General features: G+C 40.9%; 1 protein-coding gene across 1 annotated transcript in view; it reads right to left on the bottom strand.

Annotated features, from left to right (window-relative positions):
* The window catches only part of gfral (GDNF family receptor alpha like), a 101,058-nt gene extending 89,968 nt beyond the window's left edge, over positions 1-11,090 (bottom strand). Inside the window, exon 1 of the mRNA XM_048597287.1 lies at positions 11,013-11,090. Coding sequence (XP_048453244.1) covers positions 11,013-11,034 — 22 coding nt within the window. The 5' untranslated portion in view covers positions 11,035-11,090. The remainder of the gene's footprint in view (positions 1-11,012) is intronic.
* Between the last annotated feature and the right edge of the window lie 628 nt (positions 11,091-11,718).

Consider the following 11,718-nt stretch of genomic DNA (forward strand, 5'->3'; position numbering starts at 1 on the left):
CCCTCTGAATGAAAAAGATTTTCATTAAATCCACTCTAAATGTTCTACTCCTTACCTCAAAGCCTTGCCCCCCATTATTGATTGTTTCCTTTTCTTGCTTTCAGTTGTAGCTGTATATACTTTTTCCACGAAATGCATACATTTTGATTTCTGTGTTAGCTTTTGGCCAATGGGTGTGAATGTTTGAAGATTAAAACCTAGCTAAGTCCTCCAATTTACTGAACTCATTGTTGCTGATTGTGAGTTCATTGTCATCTCAGAGCCATTTTAAGGGATCTAATCAAGGCAATCATCTCGTCCATCTTTTGGATGACTGTCTTTGTTGAAGTCAATGTAAATATTTCTACACTGGAAATCTGCTGTAGTGAGTGACAAATAAGTAAGTGCTCACCACTGTGCAACGATCCCTGCAAAAATCAATGCTAACCTCAATCCATGATCCTAGAGTTAGTTCATACATTGTGAAAGGAGCCTTAAAATGTGATATTGTGGTTCTTTGACATGACAAAGACTGATTATGTATTCAGCCATGTGGTCAATTCCTGGGACCCATAGCTTTTCCTTTAGTTTTGACAAGTCCCTGGGTAGCCTTCATGTGCTGTTGACAGTATGTTCTCACAATGATTATGCTGCATACACAAAAACATTGTGAATACCTTGCAGCATTAGTGATTTGGTTGGTCGACACATTTCTGATCATATCTTTCTAGTTTTTGATTCCATAGCTTTCATGCACAATTATAACAAATCATCTTGTTTCATTGTTGCTTTGGTATCAGCGGTTTTAGTAACATTTGCACCACATTTTGGCTTACATAGTTAATATGTTGTTTAACAACCTTTTCCTCAAGACTAATAAAACTTTTGACAAAGTATGTCACAAAAGTTAATCGGCTGTGTTTAACTTATCTGACTGAGACTCGGCATGGAAATTGTACTTTTGTGGCTTGAGTATCCAACACTGTAGTTGAGTAGATGATTTGCTTCATAAATTGTTGAACAAATTCATGAGCGATCTGTAATTTCCAACTCACTTCCATTCAAACAGAAATGGCAATGTAAGATCCCTCCTGTGATTGACAATATTTCTCTCCATTTGTCAGCAATGAGTGTTACCAGTTAGCTCACCATCACAACATGGATGGGTAGGAGCTCTTGTGGCACTGTGGTAGTGTCCCTATCTCTGCGCCAAGAAGTCCAGGTTCAGGTCTTACCTACTCCAAAGAAGTGTAATAACATCTCTGAGCAAGATTGATTTGAAAATATAACAATTCACAGATTCCCTACCTTGCCTTTTCACACAATAGTTGCAGGTCAATCAACTGGGGTTGCATTATTCCTAGCAGGGTGGTTCTCTCAGGGGTGAAATAGGTATTGGTACAAGTTTCTATCCACTGTTAACAGATCTAATACCCAGCCTATTTGCGTGATGATGTAGTTCCATTCCATTTGGTAAGTTGCTTAATGCAGCAGGGGGAGGGACAGATACTATAATGAGGTCAGGAATGAAGTAACTACAATTCATAAGGAATCCTTCAGACTTGGAGCACATTGATAAAGATCTGCAACATTTTAAATGGCTTCAACTTTCCAAGGATAAGGTAATAGTCCTTCATTCCTGAACTTGTGACCAAAGAATTTGAGTCTGCTCACACTGAATAGGTGCTTGTGTTGTTCAAAGTTGAGGCAACAGTCTTTCTCTAAGATGCTGTCGGCATATCTCAAGCACATTTCCAGTGCAACCATGTGTGAGACGGTCATCACTCACATTCAGTATGTCTTCAATTCTCGAAGAGCAGGTTGAATCATATTTAAATACTTCAGCTGCGAATTGACTCCAAAGTTAAGCCTCATAGCAAAGAATGTTTGGTGTGAGTCAACAAACTGTAAGATAGCTCCATTGTTCTGAAGCTCGATTTACTAGCATCCCACATTGAAGTCAAATTAATTGAACATTCATTTTCCCAATGATATCATCAGTGTCAAATGTTTTTCTTGTTGTAAGACTTAGTTGGCAGTCACACATCAATACAAATTCTAATCTGGCTTTCTGGACAATTTGTCTTGGTGAGACCATAAGGGAGGTTCTTCCCCAACCTTCTCACTCATGTCAAGATGGAACAGGTGCTGATGTTCCTTCTCGATCTGCTTCCTGATGTTAAACAATCTTCATCATTGTTAATGCATCATAGGGCAGAAATAGAAGTCAATGTGCAATTTACACCCTTCAGTTTGCCAAGACCAATAAAGCAACCAGCATACGATTTAAGAGTGCTGCTGATTGCAATCAGGAATCACACATGTGACAGCGATTGTGTGGAGATTTGTTGCTGTGCAAAAACTGATAAGTGTGTCACATTTAGGACTTAAAATCAGCCTTTCTTCTGATGTTTTGAATGAGCGTGATGCTGAACAATTTCAGTGCCTTTTTATTGTTATAAAGCAAGATCTTTACGTTCTTTGGTCAGCAGAGAGCAGGATGATCCTGATTATTGCTGAATGTTTTTCTCCCAACACATTGAAATATGCTCCTGCATTTAGGAACGGATTCACACAAGCAACCAATGGTCACTGACTCGTGGTTGTTTTCTGAATTTCGAAGAGAACATACAAGTCTGTCCAGAGTCATCCTTCTCAACTTTGCCTGAATTCTCTTGCCATTTAGCTGTGGTATGCTTACATGGCCCACTTCTGTCGGTGGTGTTAGCAGCTGCCAGGAGACAATCAACAATTATTTGGATCAGACACAGTAGGAACTGCAGATGCTGGAGAATCTGAGATAACAAGGTGCAGAGCTGGATGAACACAGCAGGCCAAGCAGCATCATAGGAGCAGGAAGGCTGACGTTTCGGGCCTAGACCCTTCTTCAGAAATGGGGGAGGGGAAGGGGGTTCTGAAAAAAATGGGGAGAGAGTGGGAGGCGGAAAGAAGATGGATAGAGGAGAGGATAGGTGGAGAGGAAACAAACAGGTCGAAGAGGCAGGGATGGAGCCAGTAAAAGTGAGTGTAGGTGGGGAGTTAGGGAAGGGATAGATCAGTCCAGGGAGGATGGACAGGTCAAGGGGGCAAGATGAGGTTAGTAGGTAGGAGATGGGGGTAGGGTTTGAGGTGGGAGGAGGGGATAGGTGGGAGGAACAACAGGTTAGGGAGGCAGGGACAAGCTGGACTGGTTTTGGGATGCAGTAGGGCACCTCCCAGTCACGAACCATTTCAACTCCCCCTCCCATTCCTCAGACGACATGTCCATCCTGGGCCTCCTGCAGTGCCACAATGATGCCACCCGAAGGTTGCAGGAACAGCAACTCATATTCCGCTTGGGAACCCTGCAGCCCAATGGTATCAATGTGGATTTCACAAGCTTCAAATTCTCCCCTCCCCCTACCGCACAGGATAGTAGTTCTAAACATACTGTAAGAAGTGGCATAGACAAAGCGAGATTGTGCAGTGATACTCTGCTGTTGGGAAGTCAGGGGAAGTGAAGCAGTGTATGCTATGTTGGCTCTGATGCATCAGTTTGCATATGAGGTTAATCCTAATCTACCAGCAACACCTCCAGAACACCAGAGCCAATGTATGCCAAATCTGATGCTAAGGTGTTTTGGCTTTGAGTCATGGGTATCTGCCATTCTGGAAGTGTTCTTCTGACCTTACAAGTAATTCAGGTGGAAGGCTGAAATGGCTGTCTTGTGAATGTTTGGTCAATGTCTCCATTTTCTGAAGTAGACTTCCAGAGCATGTAGATTTTTAGTGAGTGTTTTCTCAATGTCCCAGAACACTTGAATCTGGAAAGGTCAAGGCCAAATCAGAATGTGTGAAGGGTAGTGATTTTTGGGAGCGTGGACAGTGGCATATATAGTGAAGGGAGTTGGTGTGAGGACTCAGGAGCAACAGCTATTCACATCCATCTTCAGCTAAGAACCTTGCAGAAGTACCCCAGACTGAAACTAAAAGCTATCTCTCCAAACAAAAGGTATTTTACTTCCAATCCCCAAGCACAAAAAAATTTCCGGAATCTTCCATCAGAAAGCTTAACGCACAGCATTGTACTTTGTTCACTCAAACTCTCCCAAAATAAACAGAAGGTTCATTAGTTATTGCCACCTATCTCTCTCAAATGATTTTAAAATAAATCACCATGGCTACAGAAATCCTTACAAATTAATTATTAAATCCTTTCAGACGCACAGAAAATCCCATAAGTCATGAGCTCAAAATTCAAAAATCCAAGCTCAAAAGTAAATAATAATGAAATTTGTGTAAATAACAAATTACATCACAGGATATTGTGGCAAACCATGTCAAAGAGCACAGACAGATCAAGAAAGGCAGGGAGTGAAAGTTAACTGTGGTCATGGTCACTTGGGATGTTATCTGTGACTTTGAGAAGAGCTGTTTTGGTACAAAGGCAGGTACTGGTGTTGCTTCTTGCTCTGACCTGAATTGGAAAACTTTCAATGACTTTGGTTTCAATTTCCATCCTTCCCTCACCTTCATGTAATTTGACTCTTCTCTCCCCTCCTTGACTTTTCTGTTTCCATTTCCGATGATAGGCTGTCAACAAGTAACCCTAGTAAACTTGGACTCCCACAGGTCTCATTTTTATTCATATTGGCCTTGCCCCATGAAATATTTTTGCCTTTAATCTGTCCTCCCCTCCACCTTTTCCCAGATTTTGCCCTTCCTAGCCTCCTCCTTTCACTTACTCAAAAGTTTTAACTTTTCTCAGCTCTGTGAAAGGATGTGAGCTGAAACATTAAGTGTTTTTATCTCTACAGATTTCACCAGACTTGCTGGTCATTTCCAGAATTTACTGTTTTTGTTCAGGATTTGTAGATTTCCCACATCCATGGCTCCTTCAACTTTTATATATTGATGTTTGGTGAGCTCTGGTATGATGTTTACAATGGCAACATAACACTCAGAGAACTTTTGCTTGAAAGTTATTGACATTGCTTAATCTATTTGTGACTGTAGGTTTGCTCTCTGAAAACATGATTTGAATAGATCCAGGAAACATTGATTTGTTACTTTCATGGACAAAAATAAACAATTGAAGTGCAGGGTGCATTGAGGACTTGAGAGAAAACAAAGAGAGCTCCAGCTGTTAATGCTGTGGTAATATGATTTTAGCATGCTGTTAGTGTCTTAGTTAGCAGGAGGGAATCTTAAGTTTGAAATTCCTACTCCCACAGTAAAGCTAGAGGGTTTTACCTTCAGGGAAATATTAACTGGACTCTTTAGAGGGATGCCACTGAAATTCATTCAAAGCTTAAACAAGTTGCAATCAGTGATACCACTTGAAAGTCCCATGTTGAATTGATGATCCAATGAGCTTGCATGATATATACTTGGGTGATGACAACAACTTGTATTGGTACCGCACTTCTAATAAAATAAGCCGCCCCAAGGCATTTCGGAGAAGCAATACAAAGGAAAATTTAATACTGATTCACATAAGGAGACATTAAGACAGATGAGGTAGAGGTTTGAAGGAAACATCTTAAAGGATGCAAGCAGGGTTAAAAGGACGGAAATATTGATGGAGGGAATCATAGAGCTGAGAGCCTGGTCACCAATGGTGAATCTATTCAAAAGGGGTTGCTCAGAATTAGACGAGGGCAGATAACTCAGAGTGTGAAAGATTGGAGGAGATCACAAAGGTAGGGTCAGGTGAGGCCATGGAGGGATTTGAAAACATGGAGGATGAGAACTTTAAAACAGAGGTATTGCCTTTTTGGGCACCAATATTAGCGCAGGAATGATGGGTATGCAGCTGGGTGCAAGACTCATCCATGTGCAGCAAACTTGTGAATGTAGTTAAGTTTATGGAGGATAGAAAATGGAGGTTGGGCAGGAAAACATTGGAATAGACAAGTCTAAAGGGGATAAAAGCATGGATGATGTTTTCAGCAGCAGATGAGCAGAGACAGGAGCAGAATCAGTTGATGTTCCAGAGACAGAAACAGATGAGCTCAGTGACTGTACGGATGTGTAGTTGGAAACTCATGTTGGGGTTAAATGGAGCACCAATGTTGTGAACAGTCTAATTCAGCCACATAGTTGCAGGGAGAGGAATGGAGTTGACAGTTAATATACTGAGTTTGTGCAGCATTTTAAGGACAGTGGCTTTCAAAAATCTTTTTGGAGGAAATTTCTGAAATTAAATAGTGGATCCAACATCAATCTGACAAACAGTCTGACAATCCAGAGGAAGGAGAAGCGTAAAGAACAGTGGTAGTGAGGTAGAGCTGGGTGTCAGCATGGTACATGTGGAAACTGTGTTGTTGGATGAAGTTACCAAGGAGCAAAATGCAGAGAAAAAATGGGACAAATCGATTTGAAGTCTGTAGTATCTGTATTTGCTGTGTTCAAGGATTTTTTGTTACATATGCACTGTGTAAGATTAAACCTAGCAGATAAACAACTGATCAATCTTCTTGTGCCATCTCTACAGGTGACTTGAAGCCTTGGCTTAAACAATGGCTTTTGTACGGACTTGTCATCTCATATTGCTGAATGAGCTGCTTCCCATGATGAAGATTACTGCCACTATCTTATATCAATATAGGGAACTACAGGGCCTGCTAGGTCTAGTGTGATCAAGGAAAGCAATTTATAGGTACTGTCAGAAACAAGATACTGGATATCACATTTTGGCACCTATTTACAAGATAGATTGCCACAAAAGACACAGTTAGAGACCAAGGAAGACCAGGTGTTCGCTCTAACACCTTTGAGATCCTAAGCTGTTGTGCCCACAAGTCCACATGGCATCATCACAATGGTGATGCTTCTGGCACTCAGTATTAACCCTTTCAAATACTTATATAGCATTGGCAGCCACACTCCAAAATCTTCAGTGGCAAATGGCTATTACAATCTATGGTATTAAGCATTCACATTTATATTCAGAATTTACAAACTAGTTGTCAACATAAGACTGGTTTGCCCTTCCTCATACTCTTCCAGAAAGTAGGCTGAACGCTTGCGCAACTAGGGCAGATACAAGATGTGTTGATGCATGAGGTCTTACAAAAACACCTAGTGGGCAGTGCAATTTTGATCTCTGTATATGTGGGATGACATTCTGTGTTTTGGGAGGAAGCAGAATGTTTTAATTGGAAAGATTATGATTTTAAAATAACCCATATTGTTTTGCATGTTTTCCAGTAAAATCATAGAGTCATAGAGCTCCAAATCATGGAAACAGACCCATCGGTCCAACTTGTCTACGCCGACAAGATATCCTAAACCAATCCTGTCCCATCTGCCAGCATTTGGCCCATATCCCTCCACACCCCACACCACCCATCATTCATATACCCATCCAGATGCCCTTCAAATGCTGCAACCGCACAGCCTCCACCACCTCCTCTGGCAGTTCATTCCATACACGCACCACCATCTGCGTAAAAAGGTTGCCCCTTAAGGTCCTTTTAAATCTTTCCCATCTCAACTTAAACCTATGCCCTCTCGTTTTAGACTCCACTGCCCTGGGGAAAAGATGTTGGCTATTCACCCTATCCATGCTCCTCACAATTTTATAAACTTCTATAAGGCCACCCCTCAGCCTCCAACATTCTAAGGAAAATAGCCCCAGCCTATTCAGCCTCTCCCTGTAGCTCAAACCCTCCAACCCTGGCAACATCCTCGTAAATCATTTCTGAACCCTTTCAGATTTTACAACATCCTTCCCATAGCAGGGAGACCGAAATTGATGTGGTATTCCAAAAGTGGCCTAACCAATGTCCTGTATAGCCACAACATGACCTCCCAATTCTTATACTCAATGCACTGACCAATAAAGGCAAGCGTACCAAACACCTTCTTCACTATTCTGCCTACCTGTGACTCTACTTTCAGAGAACTAAACACATGCTCTCTAAGGTCTCTTTGTTCAGCAACACTCCCCAGGATTTTACCATTAGCAATTGTCTTTCTAAAATGCAGCACCTCACATGTATCTAAATTAAACTCCATCTGCCACTCCTCGGCCCACTTGCCGATCTGATCAAGGCCATTGTAACTAGGACAGAAAAGTGGAATTTCAACTACCATTGTAATCTGGACAGTGACTTGAAAGAAGTTGAAAAGGACTCAGCAAATAAAGTGGTGGCTGAAAGAGAAGCAGATACATTGAAGGTCTTGATATGATGTCTAAGAGAGTTAAATTATGAGCAGACGTTATATAAACAAAGCTGGTTTTATTTCAAGCAGAGAAGATTAAGGGATGATCTAGTGAGGAGTTTAAGATGATTAAAGGATTTGATAGGATAAGCAGAGAGAAATTATTTCCTCTGGTTGAAGATTCCAGAATAACACACCATAGCTTTAAAATTAGAACTATGCCATTCAGGAGTGTTTTGCAGGAAATATTTCTTTGCACAAGGGATATTAGAAAACAAGAACACTTTCTACCAAAAGCTGTTGAGGTTCAATCAATTGAAAGTTTCAAGGCTGAAACTGCTGGAATTTTGATAAACAAGGTTATTTCAGGTCACAAAACTGAGGTGAGTAAGTTGACTTAAAATATAGATCATAGCAGGCCTGAGTGTCCTAGTCCTGTTCTTATGATCTGAACACTCATCACCAGAGGAGCACTTGTGATACAATGGTAGTATCACTATTGCTTGGCCAGAAGACCTGGGTTCAAATCCTATTTGTCCCAGACATGCCTGAACAGGTTGATTTAAAAATGCCTTCATGTAGGTGAGGCTCCTCACTTTTGGAGTGCATTCAAATAATTATAGCAGTAGTGAAGTAGTGGCAGGCTGGCTATAACTTCTTTGCTGCATGATCTATCTATTACCTGAGCAATGCAAGAAATCGGTCATCATTATTTAATTATAGGAAATAGATTGCATTGGATGAAATAAGCTTAGGTGGTGAAAACATACAACAAATCTGTCCACATCTGAACAGATAGGTTTTTCTTTCAGTTCTCAATGTTCCCTCTCATATTGATTGTGCTACATATTTCCTTCAATAGCCTATTTTCTTTTAAAGAATTCAAATTCATTCTCTTATTTTAATTAATGTGATAAATGACCGACTAATGTGTCTGTGGTCAAAACAGTTGTGTTTGTTGGTGATTGCTTGCGACCAGCTCCAATGAGCCGAAGTCTACATATCCCAGCATGAAGCCTGTTAGAACATTCATTCCACTCATTAGTGGACAGGAAAAGAGCAGAGATAAGCCAGTTGGAGCAGTTTAAGCACTCACATGGTGCTGATTCTGATCAGCTATGGTAGTTCTGGGAATGCAAGCTATTACTGTTCACTAATGCTCGCCTTCTTTCTCCTGGCCATCAAATAATTTATTTACAATGTACTAATTTATCATGATGTAACTTGCTGTCTCCCAGCAGACTCTTAAGTGTTTTTTGCAACTTTTTAATTTGAATTGTTCTTTTTACAATTTTAGCCAGACAAGAAATACCAATCAGAGAAAGGGATTTTAAAATGGTCCTTCTTGACACTATAATTTTTCAATCCTATGAGTCCTTTAACTCCAACTGCATCTGAAGATGATTGACATAGACTGTGTTCTCTATGAAAGAACAATACATCCAAAAACACTTTACATCAGATGCTTAATCTGCTGGTGTCCTTGACACAAACTATTGTTAAAACACACTCTTAACATGAGTAACAAATGTGGAAAGACAGCCATAGGATAATAATTTATCGACTTTATTTGAAATTACATTTAAAAATACCAAATTAATCTCTACATTAAAATTGCAGACAATAATTTTATGCAAAGTATCAACACGTGGTCAAAATGGTACAGGCCAGTTTAACTGATTACAGTATACAGTCAAACTGAATTTCATTTTAAGAATTCCCTCAGTTCCAAGTACATCTGTTTTAGAGAGGAAACGAGCATTATGTCTGATTGAGGCTTCAGGGTATTTTTTTTTCAGTTGAGTTATAATTGGGGTAAAGTCTTTTCTTCAAAGAAAAATAGGTTTTCTCCCCAGCATCTAATTCGATCTGACCTTTTGCTAAGTGAGGCTGAGTAATGGGAGCTGCCCGTTCCAGAAGGAATTTCCTCGCAGCCCAGGCTCTAAATGTCTCTTACGTGACCCTATTGCGCTGAATGATTGCTTTATTATTGCCCTGAGTAAACGTGGAAATATTCATTTACACACAAGCATCCCACTTTAAATTTCATCAGGTGGTAGAGTGACTACATTATCAGACAGAATGTTTCATTTGCTGAAATTGATGTTTCACTTTGTAATCATTTGACAACGATCTCGGTTTTTTCTTTACGCCAACACTGCTCAAAGCAGCTCCCCTACACTTTGACATCTGCCCCACTTTGTTCTGTGGGAAGTGACATATTTGGCACTATATCCTTGGCTCCGAAAGCTCGCTGTTTGCATTTTGTTAGAACAAAGTGGCTAAAACAAGGGCTGTCTTTAGCGCACTGCTGTTCGATGGGATCTTGCTGTGCGTAAAGTGGCTGCCAAATTTTGATTATAGTTCAAAAGTGCTTTGTTAGCTGGCCTGCGCTTGGGACGTACCAAGGTGGTGAAAATCGCGATCTGCAAACTCTTTCAACGTACAACGTTCCTCCTCCTAAAAGCTGATTAATTTCGATAGAAAGGTCGAGGAAGTTGTATGTTTTCATTGTAGAGTCGCTTCGATCCCTCAGAAACAAGCTTTAAAGTCACCTCTAATCATAAATATTCGACATAGCATTCTTAAATCGGAACGAAAAACTAAAATCGCAAATGACTCTGTGAAACTTTGAAAGTCACGGCACTTGACACAAAGTCGCTTAAACAACCACCTGCATGTGATAATGTTAAGGATTTAGCAAGCCTTGTCAAATTCAAAACCCAGGAATTTTAGGCATTAAAAACACAATGACACCAACTTCTAAACTAGTACATTTCTGGATAACAGTCTTTGAGGTTAATCGCTCCCCTGTCTCTGCACTCCCTGCTTCCTAGCAGCATGAGTGTAACCAGTGACAATAAAAAAAAAATGTCCCCACTCACCGACCAAGAATGTGCTCCTCATGGCTGTGCTGATCGGAGAGGGCAACAGGGGCAGATATCTCTGTGGCAAGGTGTTGATTGCCCTGTTAGGCTGATGAGTGGAGACGGCTGAGATTTGATTTCAGCACTGCATGAATGGACAGCTCTCAACCTGACGTCAGTTTCTTCGCCCTCCCTTCACACAGATCCTAGCTGGACGATTACCTGCTTTCCAGGCGGCCTGGAGAGCGGACCCCCCCCCCCCCCCCCCCCCCCTCTCCACCACCCCCCACCCAAACTCACATTGAGACCTCGAAGTCATCCAGCTCAGCACCTAGACACAGCATACCTTAGCAGCAGGTCACAGATGAACTGGTGTTAATACTGATAATTCCAAGGCATCAGAACTAATACTTCCCCCGCTGATCACTTCAAGGCGAGAAAAGCACGTGGGGGAACCGATAGCACTGAGCCTCGGATATCACCTTGTGACACACACATGGTTAACACGGAGAAACACTGCCAAAAGAAGTTACTAAAGTCCTGAGGAATTCAGGGGAAATCCACTAATCATTTTAATAACCACTTCAAAGTTGCGCTGAACACCATTTACTATGTAAATATAAATTGTTGGTAGAATTAGAATTAGATCTTATTGTTACGCATAGTCAAAGTATAGGAATACATGAGTACAGTGAAAAGTGTACAAAGTTGCCTTTCTCCAGCA

This window comes from Rhincodon typus, chromosome 5, assembly GCF_021869965.1.
Source record: "Rhincodon typus isolate 14 chromosome 5, sRhiTyp1.1, whole genome shotgun sequence".
Classification (NCBI taxonomy): domain Eukaryota; kingdom Metazoa; phylum Chordata; class Chondrichthyes; order Orectolobiformes; family Rhincodontidae; genus Rhincodon; species Rhincodon typus.